The sequence below is a fragment of the Musca autumnalis genome, unplaced genomic scaffold, assembly GCF_047663935.1.
Source record: "Musca autumnalis isolate F117 unplaced genomic scaffold, ASM4766393v1 scaffold_1, whole genome shotgun sequence".
In the NCBI taxonomy this organism is placed as follows: domain Eukaryota; kingdom Metazoa; phylum Arthropoda; class Insecta; order Diptera; family Muscidae; genus Musca; species Musca autumnalis.
The window spans coordinates 207,634,916-207,652,246 of NW_027411644.1; the positions used below are offsets into that span (position 1 = coordinate 207,634,916).

Consider the following 17,331-nt stretch of genomic DNA (forward strand, 5'->3'; position numbering starts at 1 on the left):
GAATGCGGTCCTCGGATAACATCTCCCATCTATAGCAGCTGAGGAGCGTCAGCTGCCACGGCAAACCAGAGTTGTTTTGGTTCAACTACGCTCGTGCAGCCGTATAAACTCCTATAAGGCAAGGATCGATGAAACGGTGCAAAACATCTGCTCAGTACAGGCCTGTACGATACTCTTCACCTTTTCAACTGCCCTAGCAAATCTACACAACTAACTCCAGTAGCCTTGTGGTTACAACCGATTGTAGCAGCCACATTCCTAGAACTGGAGATAGACCCAGAGCCAGAATAAGCAGAAAAACGAACATACAAACATTTAAATTACGTTACAACAACATATGACCAAAAGATCTTCCTAAAGACGACCTGAAGGTCTTCCTACAGAATACACCTAATGAAGTGGCGAGGGTCTTTCTATAGAAGACCATAAGACCATCCTATAAATCAACCAAGAAGATCAGTAAGTCTTCCTATAGAAGACCAGACTGCATTCTTTCAAAAGACCACAAGTCCTCCTATAGTAGACCAGAAGCTATTTCTTTACAAGATCAGAAGGATTTCCTATAAAAGTTCAGGAGTTTTTCCTATAGAAGACCAGAGAGTTTTCCTATAGAATACCAAAAGACCAGAAGGACATTTTGTAGAAGACCAGAAGGTCTTATCATAAAAGACCAAAACATATCTCCCTATAGAATACCAGAAGGTCTCCCTATAGAAGACAAGAAGTCACTCCTATTGTAGAGCGGAAGATCTTCCTATAGAAGACGAGAACACCGGAAATCCTTTTACAGAAGAGAAGAAGGCCGCCTATGGAAGACCAGAAGATCTTTCCATAGAAGAACGGAAGGTCTTCATATAGAAGACCAAAGGCTATCCTATAAAAGACCACAAGGTCCTCCTATAGTAGGCCAGAAGGTCAGAAGGTCCTACTATATATGACCAGAAGGTCTTTCTATAGAAGGCCAGAAAGTCTTCCTCTAACCACCAGAAGGTCCACTTATAGAAAACTTGAAGGTTTTCATATACAACACCAGAACGCCATCCTATAGAAGACCACAAGGCTGTCTTATAGAAGACCAGAATGCTATCCTGTAGAAGACAATAAAGACCTCCTACGGAAGACAGGAAGGTCTTCCCATATAAGGCCAGAAGTCTTCGTATTAAGACCAGAAGGTCTTCTTACAGAATACCAGAATGTCTTTGAGAAGTTCTTTCTATAGAAACCCAGAAGGTCTTTCTAACTAAGAACAAAATGCCTTCTTATAGAAGACCATAAGGTCATCCTATAGAAGACCACATTGCATTCTAACAAAAGATCAGAAGTCCTCCCATTGTAGACCAGAAGCTCTTTCTTTAGAAGACCAGAAGGCCTTCATATAAAATATCAAGAGCTCTTCCTGCAGAAGATCAACAAATCTTCCTATAGAAAACTAAAAGGCCTTTTTATAGAATACCAGAAAGTCTTCCTAAAGAAGCCGAGAAGGTCTTTATATAAAATACCAGAAGACTAAAAGTTCTTTCCATGGAAGACCAGAAGGATTGCCTGTAGAAGACTAAGTCTCCCCTTAGAAGTCTAAGTCTTCCTTTAGAAGATCACTAGTGCTTTCTGTAAAATACCAAAAGGTCCTTTAAAAGACCAGAAGTTCTTGCTAAAGAGCGCCAGAAGGTATTCCTACAAAAGACCAGAAGGTCTTCCTCCTAAAGTCCAGTATCCCTTTAAAAAAAGATCAGATGAACTTTCTATCGGTGTTCGAAAATAAACAGTTTATTGATACTGTATCGAAGCACAACCACTAAAAAATATTTTAGTTGTGCTTCGGTACAGTATCACTAAAATATTTTTTTAATGTTTGCGTCCCAGAGCGGTACATTATCGTAGTGTACCTATCCACCTTGGTACGGTACAAAACATTATGGTACGGCACGCTAGTGTTTATTTTCAAACACTTCTTTCTATAGAAGGCCAGAAAGTCTTCTTATCTAGGACGAGAAGGCCAACAAACCTTCCTATAGAAGATCCTAAGTACTTTCTATCGAAGACCAGGAAGTCTTCCCATAGAATATCAAAAAATCGTACAGATGGTATATCTACTTAATACCATTATCTCTATCAAAAGAAGTTTGGAAGGTCTTCCTACAGAATGTCCTAAGGTCATCCTATAAAAAGCCAAAAGGTATTCCATAGGAAAACCAGAAATTCTTCTTAGAAGACAGAAAGATCGTAGTTTCGTATTCCTAATATTCTTCTCTCCAGATCATAAGAATACCGTGTCACGCTGTTGTGCGGTCCTGATGATCTTCCGGAATTTAATAGTCGGTCGGCTTTCACGTGCAGTGTCATTCTCACATTTCCAATGTTGTTTGCATGCTCATCGAGGAACTTTTGGGATGTTTGTACAATATTTGTCAAGGTCAACCGAACTATAACCAGGGATTTCAAAAGAATATTACTTGAAGGGCCACAGGGGCACTATAAGAGGACTAGAAGGTCAAAGGGACATATGTCTATGACATTTGACAAAACACCAAATACGGCTTTTCTTCAAAAAAAAAAATTTTTTAACGGATATTTTTGTACTTTTTCTGGCAAAGGTCAAATGTTTACTGCTTATATTATTTATTTACTACTCCTGAGTGGTAGTATTTCGCTACCACCTTACCTATATGTTATTATATGATCAATTAACACTGTTTACCCTGATTACTTACTTCTCCATACCACCATTATAGAATAAATTATCCGGCAAGCCGCGCAAATGATTATGAGAAAAGTCTACAACTCGTAATGCTCGTATGGGTTTGAAAACTTCCTGAGGTATATCAGTCAAATGATTGTAATGGAAATAGATTAACTGAAAAATGTACAGAACAAAATAACCGGTTATTTGAAATTATCACAAATGGGATATCAAACAAACGCGTCATTACCTGTAGTTCTTTGGTGTTCTTAAAAGCATCGAAATCGATTTCACGTATATAATTATGTGATATATCCAACCATTGTAGGTGAGGCATATTACCAAAAACATCACGAGTGACATTCTATTCAGAGCATAACTTTAACAAACAACATTTAAACATTTTAAATATACTCACCATTAAAGCATTATAGCCCAAATGTAAGTGGGTTAGTGAACTTTCGGCGGGTCTAAAATATCCCGGATATATTATCGAGATATTGTTATGTGATAAATCTAATATTTTGATATTTGAATGATACATTGAGGCTGCAAAGGGAGAATAATTAAACATTAATATACATATATTCACTACTGCTAATGTAATTATCATTTACCATGATCACCTCTACCGACCCAAGATGAATTGTGCATTAACATTTTAATTTGATTGTGACTAACATTCACATTTAAATTTGATAAAGTGCCAACCTAATAAACGCAATTGATATTACAGCAATCGATCAATCTGTTACATCGATGTTTTACATTTTGAACTTACCTGATCGAAATAGTCAAAATTGAAATTTGGCAACATATTAAAAGCCATATCGAGAACCTCCAATTTTGGTAAATTCTGTAAAAAATTAAATAATAATTAATTCGTGTTCGTTTGAATATAATATCAAGGTTTTAAAATAGTTATTCAAGGATATTTACTTCTCAACTGATGATAACTTCTAAGAATATTTTTCCAAGCATCATTAGACCAGAAGCCCAGAAATTTTTAAGAAAACTTTGTTAACCCTCCGTTGGACACCAGAGTCTGGCCAGGCCTTTTTCATTTTATTTTGCATTTTAAGCTTGATTACGATAAAGCTATGAACCTGAGATTCCAGGTAGCTTCGTGAAATTTTCTTACCTTTCAAATGAAGGAAACATGAAGTCAAAAGGATCACCAGAAAAGGAGCTACAAGGATTTTTTGACATACATATTACATTCGTAACACATTAGTCTGGTTAGACCCCACCCATTTTTTATTGAAAATTTTCCAAAATTTTTCTTAAAATTTGATTTTTCCTATATTATTTGACAAAAAGAATACCCTTTTAAGCAGGATATGGGTTTGAAATCAGTGAATGTACCATAACCTAACAAAATCCCTTGCAAATAGGGTTACACTTGTATTCTAGACAATTATACACACAACTGGACCAAAACTAAAATATAGTGCTTCAAAATGAAATATAAATAGGATTTTCGAGCATAGAGACAAGAATACTACGAATTTTTTACTTCGTAGGCATATGTCCTGTTTTACTAACTTGATAATATCATTTAAATTTATAGTTTTTCGGCATGTTTTTTGACAAATAAGGATTATTTATTAAAGATTAGGGTCCTTTAAACATATTCTACAACTTTTTATATGAAAATGTTAATTAAGTTTACTAAAAAATTATAAATAATTATATGGGTCTGGCCAGACTCATGTGTTACGAATATGACAAACAATATTGGTGTCCAACGAAGGGTTAACCATCATTAAGCAGTCTCGGATTTCATAAGAAAATATGCATAACCCTTATTAGTCGTTTTTATAATCCGTTTAAATGCAACTGTCTTACACTTCCCCTATTTCTAATACAAAGCCGACAACAATCACAATTGAACGCCGTGTACATAAAAAACCAAGACAACAAAGAGAAAACAAACCCCAATTAAGAGAACAAAAATGAAGCAATCTCCCAATTAACTCTCATTTCTGTAACAGCTGGCTCAGTATTTGACAGATTCGTTCAGCGTTGCCAGTATTTTTTAGACTCTTTTCCCCAACTTGCCCAAAACTTTTCCCCAAAATTCCCCAGATTTTATTGAATTTCCTCAAAAAAATCCCCAAATTTTTTTTAACAAATAATTAAAAAAATCGAAAGTAGTTTTATTTTACTATTGAAATTCATATCATTAAACTTGTAAAGTATTCTATACACTTATATATGAATTAAATTAACGATATTGAAAACTTCACTTTCAAGTGATTCAGAATCATTAAAGGGTCAAAATGTCTACAACAAATGGACTTGTTAGAAAATTGATTATTTATTCTAGTAACTCGTACTGCATTTTAAGAATTACTTGTTGGAACGGAAAGCATATTTTGTCTCGGCCCATACTAAAGTAATTTCAATGAAATTTTGACATGAAACTTTGCATTTTTTGGGAAAAATGCATAATTTCAAGAAACTAGTGTACACGGTTTCATTTGTTCTGCAATTTTGCTTTGTTGCAATATTCGTATGAAACAAACAGACCGTTTTAATTTACATTTTCTTTTACTTTCATGTCAAAATTTCAGTGAAATTACTCTTAGTGTGGCCCGGGACTTAATACCATTTCCAATTTACGAATGATAACTTTCTCCATTGCGATTCTTAAACAATCGTGGAGATTTTTGTGTTGACAACTGAAAAGGTTCGTATAGAGCTATAATTGTGTTAACCCTGTGAATTGCTGCAAATATTGGGGTAAAATTGCTTGTAAGTTTAATAATTGCATATTTGTAGGCATCGGTTACAGCATTTGTACTAACAGCGTTTAAGATATTCGGCACTGGTCTTTTTAACTTTAATAATTGTTTACTCAAAAAAAGTACAAGTCAAAATTAAAGCCTAGTTCCATGGCTCCTCATGGTAAATATGCCGAGTCGTTTTCGATCGATTCCACTATTTTTTCAATATCTTCTTAATTTTTTATAAATGGTTTCAATATTCGAGTGCACAGGGAAAATGCATATTTGCAGTGTGCATCGGTTTGAAAACTTAGATTAAGGCCCGTTCTTATATCTTTTCTTTAAAATCCCTTATTGTTATACCTTATTTTAAGAAAAATAAGGAATTAAGTTCGCATTACCAGGAATTTGTTATTACATCTTCCATTCCATTTCAAGCAAAACAGTCTGTATACATAAAATTTACTCAAATCGGATTGGTTGATTCGAATTTGCTCTCAAATTTTTCTTGTTTTTGGGCGCACTTTAAATTTTAAAAGGAACACAAACTTGCTTTCAATTTATCTGACACTTCTTATTAAAGCAAACTTGCAGGAATATAAAACGGGTTATCTGTCCGATATCGGCTAACATTTAACTACAAAAAAAGGATATAATAACGGGCCTAAGCATATTTATCTCTTTTATAATTGGAGCCATGAATGTTAAATAAAGTTTAATTTCATCATTGCCCACCAATCTAGAAACCATTTCTGCAGTTAAATCCCCTTTAGCAGTAGAAATGATGGAAAATGTTATTTCAATTCAACCCACTGTTCTAGTACGCTGTCAGTCGTCGAACCGCATGATAACTTTTCAAATCTGTCATAAATTATTACAGCTGCGACCAGTTAGTATATGATGCATATCATTTGTGCGTCACGCGTGCGCTAATACTATTCACGTACTGAAATTAAAAAAGATCAGATAATCTGAAGTAATTAGTCAAAAAAGAAATTCCCCAAAAATCCCCAAAGATTTTTCAGATTTCCTCAACATTTTCCCAATTCCCCAAGTCGAATTTTTTTTCCCCATTTCAAATAAAAATTCCCCAATTTGGGGAAAAATCCCCAATACTGACAACGCTGGATTCGTTTGCTGTGTATTTTTGTTTAGAGAAAAAAGATACTTTTTGCATACAACAACACACATCAAAGGATTTTACAACTTCAAAAATACAAACAAAATTAAAAAATAAAACTACAATTTGCGTAATTTACTGCTTCACAAGCGGTATGGAATATCCTAAACAACGTTATATTCCTCCAGCTGGTGGTGGTGGGAGCGATAATCGAACATTGAATATGTGCCGGTTCTGTGGGTGTGAAGATAAGGAAAATGTGGACATATTCTCAATAAAGAAAACACCATCCTCCTCCAATGAAAAACCTGGAGTATTAGATGATTTATTAAGTAAAATATCAACAGTTTATCCGTTTGTGGTAAGTTGGTAGTGGTGGCGATGGGATGAGAGGATGTAAGAAATTTGGCGCTTTATTTTAATCACAATGAACTTATTGGTGTTTTGTTTTTCTTCCAATTAGATATACAAAAATGATCCGCTGCCACAACAAATATGCCCCAAATGCATTGCAAATGTCTATGCGCTGTATCGAGACATACAGGATGTACTGCGGCATCAAAAGAAACTTTTGAATATGCTGAGAAATGATGAACCACGTCATGAATATTTTCGCATATTAAATGAAATTGAGGTAATTTTAAAGAAAACAAAACTTTATTTATATACCGCATTGTCTTTAAATAAAGACGGTTTTAAAACTTACAGCAAAAATCATTAACTTATCCTCATATGCCAATTACATTAACCAGAAATAGAACCCTAGAAAAGTTTCCTAAATAAAAAAGGATGGTTACAGTCAAGCAACATAATGAGTTCCTGAATAGGCAGTTCTTTGCGTAACCTCGATGAAAGATATTTAGGAAATTAACGCCTTCATTAGTATAGGGTCTGAACCTATAGCGAAAATATTATGAACAGACACAATATGGAAGCAGGACTAATACTTTTATGCTGGCAATATTCGGTTTGAATCGACATTCTTACAGTTCGAAAGTGAATATTGGCCAGAAGGTTTCCATCGTACAACCGAAACATTTTGCATACTTTGTGAATACCTTGTAAAACCTTGAAGCAGAATATAATCCATTCCTTCAATTGACTCACTCAAGTTTATTCAGGATTTCCGTTTATCTTCACCTCGCGGTCTACGTCGTCAATAGAATTGCGACTTTGTGAACTCCCAAGTCTAGACGTAGACAACTCTCTGAATTCCTCCACAATTAGGTTTTTTCCGGATTCCTATGAGATTTTTGATTTGCATACTTCTCTATTCGTGACTTGGAATATATAGTCCTATTATCCGAAAATTGGCATTCCCCCTATAATTTTTATAAATAAAAATCAAATGCCGTTCGTTGGTAATTGCATCAGTTGAAAACGGCTGGACCGATTTGGATAATCCTTAGGTTTTATGCAAAAAAAAATTGACCTCGCCCACTTTTTTCAATTTTAATCTTTTCTACAAAAACTACTGAACCGATTTTTCTGAAATTGTCAGGGAATGTTCAGGGATGCCCCCGGTGAAAATACGCTACAAATTTAGTTGAGTTTCGGAGGAGGCGGGGTACTTTCCCAATGCCCTATTTTGCTATATTTACAATAATAACGAATGCATCGGTTTGGAAATTAATTTGCGAGACAATTGTCTTTGGAACCCAAAGACTTGACCTCGTCCACTTTTTAAAATATGTTACATCTGCAAAACTACTGAACCGATTTTCTTTAAAATGTAGAGGGATGGCTCACGGCGAAAATTGGATTCATTTTTTTTTTCTTGAATTTCGATGGGGGCGGTGTATTCCCTTTAAAGCGCCCCATACACTATCAAATTTTGATGTCAACATTTGTATTAGTATGTGTAAATTTTTCAAAATATGAGAATGTGTGTGTGAATTTTATGGATTGAGGAAAATCAAAATAGTTTTGATTTTCAAAATGAAACCCAGTCAATCTGATGAATATGGTTTATTTTCAAATTGTCAAAAAGCAATTCTGGTAAAAAAGATGCAGATTGAAGGCTTATTGAATGCTTCTACACACTTATCAAGCACACACGTACGTAAGGGGTTCATCGGCTTGGCAATCAAATTTGATAGTCTATGCCATGTTTAACATTTTAAAAATCCCATATCTTTAATAAAATCAAATGCCGTCATAACCCAAGAAAATTTTACCACGCCCAGTTTTTTTCAATTTAAATTTTTTATACAAAAATTACTGAATCGACCTAAAGAACCGATCACGCCTGTTTTTTTAATATGTTATATCTCCAATACTACTGAACCTAATTTCATGCAATTTTCAGAAAATATTCAGGAATGTCCTGTGGTCCAAATTTTGGGATAGTTAGTGGTCGGAATTTTGCTAATATCAACCAGGACATTCAACTTTGTTCTCACCTATGCCGCCCATGGTTAGAGGTTAAACAGTTCCCGAAATATCACCACCACCTTGGGGAACTTCCTGTTTCAACTATGGGACGTGAACATCTTGTTCCTAAATTCAATACACAACTGGCGCCCACAAATTTAATTGATTATCCAACGTTTCAGACTTGGCCGGAGGGTTGTCTGCTCAATGTCCTCAAACAGCATGGAGTGCTTGACAGTATCAAAGGCTTTTGATAAGTCAAGCGGCACCATCACTGTTCTATCACACGGCCTTTCTTGGTTGAGTTCTCGAAAAATATATGTGGAGATGGCGTGCAGCGCTATTGTCTTGCTGTGCCGCTTACGGAATCCATTCTGATGATCGGCAACTAGATAGCTATTTCTGACGCTGGGGAGGACTAAGGCCTCAATAGTCTTTGCTACAGACTACAAAAGCGAAATCGGCCTGTACAATTCACTCTTGCTGGCATCCTTCGGTAGAGGGACCACCCTGCCCATTTTCCAGACTTCGGAACAATAAGGGTGGCTTGCGACAGGTTGAGAACTTTAGTGAGATACTCCGCTCCCGGCTCATCCAGCTGTTTCAGCATTACCATGGAGATTCCATCAGGGCCCAACGCTTTGGATGATTTAGCGTTCCTGATGGCATTCGCAACATCATCCATTGTCAACTTTGTTTGGTTGATCTTCGGCAGGAAGAGATCTGGTGCGACGTAGTACTCTTCTCTTCGCCCTTCCATTCTCGGGGTGCTCGACAAACTGTCGATTGAAATAACACGCGCATCTCTTCAGGTCAGTCAATGTAACGTCGCCAAATGTGACTGAGGTCCTATCTTCCATCCTTCCGGGGTTCGAGAGTGACTTAACCGTTGCCCACAATTCACTTAAACACGCAGCAATGTTGCAACTCTTCAGATGAAGCTCATCAGGCTCATTTGCTAATCCCGTCGCCTCTGCTGGGAAGTTTGGTCTTACTTCGGGTCTGATGATGTCTCGGAACGTCCTTCCCGCTACCCGAACATCAGAATGGTTGGGCAGTTCTCTGAAGCGGTGCACAGAGGGGAAACATAGGCCTAAAGTTGCTCAAAACTCAAAATATGAAAATAGTTTTTTATGAAAAAAATATTGATAAACGGCAACCAGACTCTTTTCTACATTTGCTATAACCATCCTCGACTTTGTAAGATTATCCAATCAAATGCAGCAGTCGATTGAACTCTCCGAACATGATTAGCATTTAAAATTTTCATATTGATTTTACATCTTTGCTCTTTAATAATGGTGATACATATCCTCTTTATGAAAATTTTTTATGATAATTTTTAAGATTACTACAATTTCAATAGAGAAAAGGTCTATTTCCCCGTCGTTTCCCGACCATAGTTTCTTCTATTGTTTTATGTACTTGAGTCTCAAATATCAGATCCAATCATAAAAAATTGCGCATATTTGCGCCATTCCAAAAAAATCTAATTTTTCTCAACTAAAATATGAAATATTTTTATATGGAATTGCAAGGTTTACCCACACTAAATTTTGTTTCGTCTTATAACCGGGACTCTTATTTATCACACTAAACCAACACCTATGAAATATGTTTGCATTATTCAGAAACATCCACGGCTTTTCTCATGTGAATTGAGAAAAAAACAATTTAAGTAAGTTTCAAAAAATAAAATTTGGAATGAAATATATGTATGTATGTATATGGGACTATATATACATCTGTACCGATTTGTTTGAAAATTGGCTCAATGTTTTTTTAGGCTAGTTCAGGTTGCATGTGTCAAATTTCAGTGATTTTGGTGCATTTTTATCTCATATCAGATGCGAATATATATGGAAGCTGCATCCAAATCTGGACCGATTTTCATTATTTTCTATAGGATTAATCCTTGTACAGAAGATAAGCTTAGTGCAAAATTTTATATCAATCCGACTATAAACGAGCTTTTTAGGGGTTTTGATCAAGTTTTAACACAAATTTCTCCTCTGTGCGGTGATTGGTGAATTCTCTAAAACCTGGCCAATCAGCTTTCTTATGATTGACGAATGTGCTGTATTCAGAGGTGATGAAATCGGGTGTTCTGCTTATGGAGACAATTATGGGGAGATGGTCTGATCCAAGAGAAATGACGGGCTGCCAGGTACCGTCATTTGTCAGACCCGGTGACACGATGGTTATGTCTGGCGAACTGTAACACTCTCCTCTAATTCTGGCAGGAGCGTCCTCATTGACCGTGCAAAACATAGAGCTATCAATCTGATCAGCCAGCTCTGTACCCCTCTAGTCGTTTCCGAGGCCGAATGCCACATTTCATGATGCGCAATAAAGTCCCCCAAGACCAGGCGATTATGACCTTCGAAAAGATTGCTAATGTTAGGCTTGTAATCTAAGATACAGATATTTCTCCGTGGGATTGATTAACGTGGCTTGTTTTGAGATTTTAATTATTATCTCAGGAAGTATAGACTTGTTACGAAAAATATATCACTGTAACCAGGACCATAAGTACTAACGTCGGTACAAATTCAAAAACGATTCTCCAACAGCCGTTTAACAGAATTTTGCGGAAGGAGTTTACCAAAAATATAGTCCACCTCAGAACTTGATTGCAGTTTTAAAGAAATATTACGAAGTACAAAGTTTGGACCAAATATGATACAAATTGTCTCAAACGGTTTTTGCCTTTCTTAAAGTTTTTGCCCTAAGGCACATTTGCTATCGTAACAAAATGTGTATTCCACATTTTAGCCAATAGGCTGGGAGTAAAGTTAATGAAAAAATCTTAAAATCAAATGTTTTTTTCCTTCTTTTTTAGAACTCTTCACGATCAACCAAATTATATATAAAAGCTTCCTATAATGTTGACATCAATCAAAATACACCCATAAAACTGTTAACATTTCCCTCAACTGAAGATCTTATCTCCGAGGAACTTCCAACACTCGGCTACAATGACAAAGTTCCGAAACCGCCACATAACGAAAAATTGGTACAAAATATACAAACAAAATTAGAACAGAATGGATGTACCATAAAACGTATTCGAGTATCACAAACCGAAACTAGATCGGTTTCGCCAAACGAATCATTATTGGATGCAACAGATGACACCGATGAAGTGTCATGTCCATATTGCGAATTGAAGTTTCCTAGCGCAAAGTTATTGGCCGAACATCAAGTGGAACATCTGAACATTTCAAGTAATAAACTCTTCGAGAAACGTTTGCTGCCGAAACATTTGAGACGTGGACGTCTTATTTGTGTGAATAATGAAAAGAATATTCGTTGTTTGAATTGTTGGCAGGTTTTCAAAGATAATCGAAGTATTTTGCAACATTGGTCCAATAGTGATTGTTATTTTTATTGTTTCATATGTGGCAAAGAGTTTCCACATTCACCGAAGGTGCTGCGGGAACACATGCCTTCGGTGCATGGCATCAGTTTTCGTTCGGTAATGAAACAATTTTATATTAATCGTACAATTCCTTCGACAAAATTGGCATCATTTAGTCAACCTTCATTGACGTGGAAATTGCCACATCAGACAATGAGTAGCATGAGTCACCACCCGCCAATGCATGTACTTGCCCCGCCTCGCAAAAAGAAAAGATTCTACTACAAGGATAGGAAGGTAAGTGAAGGCAACATTTAACCACTGAACAATAATTTATTAGTTATCATATGTTTCCCCTCTACAGAGTTCAACAAAAAATCCCGATGGCACTTTCTCTTGTAACATTTGCCACAAGGTATTTTCAAACTATCGCTCCAGCAACTCTCATATGCGCATTCACAACCTACCAGAATTATTTGCCCGAAAGGACATTGCTAAAGATGACAGTGAACTACTGTTGCCCGATTTACCACAATCATCGAATAGCATAAAGAAACATACACCTCCCCCCGTACCCATAGCATTTAGAACTGCTCCCGTTGCTGGTATTGCAAAACACATCATACATAAACCAAACGATTTTATTAGCAATAATACCTCTCCCGCTTGGGGAAGGCCGGTGGAACGTCGTCCTGAATCGTTGAAATATTCAAATGATGATGATTCTGAATTACTGTTTCCCACACTTAATGAGGACTTAGAATCAATGCAGGCAACTGTCAAATCAGAACCCATAGATGATATAAATTCTTCCGGCGAATTCACCAACCAATGGAAATGTTTCATTTGTCATGATGTATTTGCAACATCGAAGGAATACAATATGCATGCTATGTTTGTTCACAATATTAGTGATTAGATTCCAAAAATGGAAGTAAGTTTGATATTTTTTCTTTTCATAAAAATAGATTTTAAGCATTTAATAGAATAAAGATATGCATATATGTATATGTATATCAATATATAATTTATTTAAGCCATATTTATAATTTTAAAAATATATACATACGTATTTGTGCAATTAGTTTTAATCAATTCTGTTTATTCTTCTAAGTGCCTACAAGATGTTTCCCATGAACATCTTAGTAGAAAAAGCTTTAGTGGAGATTCTTCGACATCAAAGAGGGCTCCATGAACTATTTTTCCTCAATTATCACCTGGTCGGAACAGTGTACAATCCCACGGCAGCGGGTTCTTTCGTACCGGATTGACTCGGAACCAACCCAGCATTAAACCTATGCTTCTACGTAGGTTTAAATGTTGCTACAACAACAACACACAGTGTACATGTGTATAAACATGGTGATAGTCCCGCATTTTGAAGGTCATAACCGACTGGTCTTCGGGGATTTTAATGCTCATCATGAGTTGTGGCATTGGGTCCTTGGAAACGACCATAGTGCTGGCTGAGCTGATTAATAGCTCTACGATTTGCACGGTCTATTCGGACGCCCCTACCTGAATTAGCGGAGAGTGTCACAGTTCGCCACATATAATCAACATGTCACCTCGTTTGATAAATGACGTCACCTGGCAACCCGTCGTTTCCCTTGGGTCAGATCATCTCCCCATAATTGTTTCCATCAGCAGACCGCCCAATTTCATTACCTCTGAACGCCGCACTTTCATCAATCATGGAAAGCTAGTTTCAGAGAGATCACTATTCACCGCTTCAAGGATCTGCCCAACCCTCCTGATGTTCAGGTTGCAGAAAGGAAGTTCTGAGACAGCATCATTGCTTCAGCCGCTCGACATATATCGACTTCCCATCAGAAGCGACGGGATCAGTGAACCCAGAGTCAGGGAGCTGACACTGGGGGTTAAAGGTTGGTCGGTGAACATAAGTGGAACAAGTAGTTAACTCAATTTAAGAGGTGCAACATGTGCAACTGTGTCAAGCACTCCACATCGTTTGAGGGCATCGAGCAGACTACCCTCCGCCCATGTTTGTAACGTTGGACAATCAATTATATGTATGTGTGGAAGCCAGTCGTACGTGAAATTTAGGAACAATAAGTCGAAGCGCCGTAAAGCGGATTCTCCAAGGAATCCTTCCACAGCATTTAAATCGTTAGGTATGCTTATTATTGTACGATCTTGGTGACAGTAAGTTTGGTGACAGGTACCTTCCCTGATGTCATTTGTGAAAGCCTGAACTCCTATTTTCCCACTCGAGGAATATTCAAATTTCCGTCACTAAATCTACGCCAATCTATGCGGCAGAGGTGAGTACCCCTGTCAGAGGTAACAATCTTGACGCGATACAGGGGCTTAGGTCGCAATCTCTCGGTACTCGATATGGCATCTTAAACGGACTAGCAGAGCTCCGTTTTACTTGACTTTTTTGAGTGCGAGAAAGTGCGGCTGACCAAAGGTTATCCAGGTAGTGATCTCCTACCCATCAGAGATCCCCCAGCACCAAGGTGTTACTCGTGCCTATCGGTGTTTTAAGGTTTGCAGTGGGGTACCTAAAACTGTATTCGAACGGAGCCTCGTTGACACCTGGGCGAATCAACGAGTAACGAACCTGTTCTTCTGTCAATGCCCTTACCGTGGTAAAGAGGCAATGCCACGGTTGACCTCCATCCTTCCCTTAAACTATATAGCTCATGGATAACAGAACTTTAAAAAAACCCCCACTTCGCGTGGTACCCCAACCAGGGGTAAGGTCGACAGCCCTACTTTAGACATTATAAATGACAGTCTAAATAGACAGAGTAGGGTCCTCCTATCCAAGATAGATGAGAACTTTCTCACACCAAGAAACTTAGATGACGAACAGGTCGACGAGGTAAATGACTCAACTCTAACCAACGAGGAAGAAATAATGGAAATCACCATTATTCCCTCCACAGGTCAAGCTGAGTCGTCACCTCTGTCCGAGAAAATCGTTCCTCCAATTTGTTCAGGAGAAAAACCCTCGCAGCTTCTTAGACAAACTGCGGTTGATGAAGTTGTCGGAGAGTGTGACGCAACCATGGAGGTCATGGATGAGTCGCAAAAACCCTCAACCTCAAAACGCGCTAGTAAAGAGGCTATGGATAGGAAAGACTATCGCTTTGCAATCTCGTATTGTGGGCGATTTGTTGATAAGGACCCCAAGACCATCACCGAAAGGGAATTTAAATTGATTAGGAAAAACCTAAAGTTTGTGAGGAGATTCGAAAGAAAATATCCTCACTTAACGGTTAAGGATTTCCAAATTAATAAAATTCCCACGTCGAGTGAGGGAGGGTATTCTGCCGTAACCCGTACGGTTGTGACGACAGACTACCCTCCTACTACTATAACCGCCGGGGACCTGGCAAAATCACAGTCCATACAGACTGTGAAGAGGCCAACAAGGCATAAGAATTGCGTGATTTCATTGCAGTACTTGTTCGGACAGTTGAGGAGCGACAATGGCAGACCTGATACTTATCGTCGCATACCCAAGTCATATTATACACTTGTAGAGAAGCCTTACATTGATAAAATACTCGGGAAACTAAAGCCAAAATGACGCCGGGGGATTAGCCACACTTGAAAAATTTAGTGGTGTATTGTCGGATGCTCGTAATCACGACATTCTGTAAGGTGCTGCGTCATGGTTGACACTCATCAATCGGCATTAAAATTATCATAATACGAATTCCGTTCAAATTCTACACTTACCTGAAAAGATTCTTCAGCAAGATTGTTTAGTTTGTTTCCGCGCAAACTTAAATGTTCCAATTCGTCCAGATTCATAAAGGCACGACGTTCTACACGTTCGATTTTGTTATCATCCAAATGCAATTTTCTTAAAGCCTAAAATAAATAGAAGTATTAAACAAACTACTTTAGATCGGAACACATTCAACTCCCCCTCTTACCTCTAAATCGAAAAATGTATGCTGAGATATTTGAGTCATGTGATTGAAACGGAAGGAAATTTCTTCCAACTTGGAGTGGATATCGCCCTGCAAACAAAAAAAAGGACATAAAAATATAAATATTTCAGTTTAAGGGATAATATCACCCACCTGAAACGTCCCCTTCATAACTTGTTCAATGCGATTATCATGCAATTCCAATAGTCGGAGGTTTTTCAAAAAGTGAAAACTTGTATCGCTCATACTTTGTATTTTATTATTGCTCATATCCAATTCTTGTAGCGAAGTCAAATGGCGCAGAGGTTCAGCCGGCAAAGAAGTACCCGAAAAACCATGGGCAATTTTCAGCGATATTAAAGAGTGGCCAATCTAAAAAAAGTAGAAATTATTAATTCAAATTATCAATTCCTCAGTCAAAAACATACCTCATCAAATGCATCATTCTCTATACTTTGTATACTATTCTCACTGAAATCCAAACGTTTCAGGCCTCGAACATGCTTGAAAGCATGTGCCTGAATATTGGTTAAGCTAGCCCGTACTATTTGCAAGTCCTCCAACTCAACACCGAAATCTTTAAAATCATCCGGGCCAATTGATGTGGCGCTCATTCGTGACATAGACAGTGAGCGCATATTCCTCATTCTGGTCATACTTTTTACAAATGAATAAAAAGACATTTTTGACAGTGTATGGGGGAGAGATTGAACTTACTTGCGTAATGTTTGTAAATTTGTCGGATCATTTTGATCGCCGCTCAAGTCCAACTTGAGTAGGGTGTATTGCATGGCATTGAATGTTTCCATCGGTTGTTCGATTTTGATTTTATTATCGCGCATACTTATCACCCTGTAAAGAAATATAATAGCAACATCTCAATATTGATAAGCATTATCGCAATCATTGTCAAGGCAATATGAATCAGGCTCTCTATAAGAGATTTGTTTAACATCTGCTGTAATGTTAGAATCAAAAGAAGCGCTGAAATAGGAAGTGATCACTACTTACTCCTGTGTTAGCCCTGCATAAACATCAGACCTATGAAAAATGTCTTTGTCAGAACTGCGAAAAAGTTTGAAGTTAAAAATCTCAATGATGAAGCTGTACGTAATGACCCAGCAAAAAGTTTGCCTCCAAAGAGGCAGTTAAATGATATG

The 17,331-nt window shown here is 37.3% G+C and overlaps 2 protein-coding genes across 3 annotated transcripts in view; one reads left to right on the forward strand and one right to left on the reverse strand.

The window, feature by feature from the left end:
* The window catches only part of chp (leucine rich repeat containing G protein-coupled receptor chaoptin), a 68,918-nt gene that overhangs the window by 13,522 nt on the left and 38,065 nt on the right, over positions 1-17,331 (reverse strand). The window contains exons 6-15 of one of the 2 annotated variants that reach the window (XM_073959981.1): positions 16,889-17,023; positions 16,600-16,828; positions 16,325-16,543; positions 16,175-16,261; positions 15,975-16,109; positions 3,459-3,533; positions 3,295-3,388; positions 3,096-3,226; positions 2,928-3,041; positions 2,709-2,851 (exon numbers count right to left, since the gene is read on the reverse strand). In XM_073959981.1, coding sequence (XP_073816082.1) covers positions 2,709-2,851; positions 2,928-3,041; positions 3,096-3,226; positions 3,295-3,388; positions 3,459-3,533; positions 15,975-16,109; positions 16,175-16,261; positions 16,325-16,543; positions 16,600-16,828; positions 16,889-17,023 — 1,362 coding nt within the window. The remainder of the gene's footprint in view (positions 1-2,708; positions 2,852-2,927; positions 3,042-3,095; positions 3,227-3,294; positions 3,389-3,458; positions 3,534-15,974; positions 16,110-16,174; positions 16,262-16,324; positions 16,544-16,599; positions 16,829-16,888; positions 17,024-17,331) is intronic. The other variant, XM_073959982.1, reaches the window with a different exon arrangement.
* LOC141389006 (uncharacterized) lies at positions 6,540-13,351 on the forward strand. Its single transcript, XM_073959983.1, has 4 exons — positions 6,540-6,887; positions 6,990-7,160; positions 11,742-12,557; positions 12,625-13,351. The coding sequence occupies exons 1-4, from the start codon at positions 6,681-6,683 to the stop codon at positions 13,177-13,179; spliced, it is 1,749 nt and encodes a 582-aa protein (XP_073816084.1). The 5' UTR covers positions 6,540-6,680; the 3' UTR covers positions 13,180-13,351.

What these genes read in the sequence shown, in the direction of transcription:
- LOC141389006 (XM_073959983.1), top strand. Translation starts at nt 6,681, where the DNA reads ATGGAATATCCTAAACAACGTTATATTCCTCCAGCTGGTGGTGGTGGG. An exon ending in GCATATTAAATGAAATTGAG is followed by an intron (nt 7,161 to 11,741) that starts GTAATTTTAAAG and finishes CTTCTTTTTTAG; the next exon opens with AACTCTTCACGATCAACCAA. An exon ending in TCTACTACAAGGATAGGAAG is followed by an intron (nt 12,558 to 12,624) that starts GTAAGTGAAGGC and finishes TCCCCTCTACAG; the next exon opens with AGTTCAACAAAAAATCCCGA.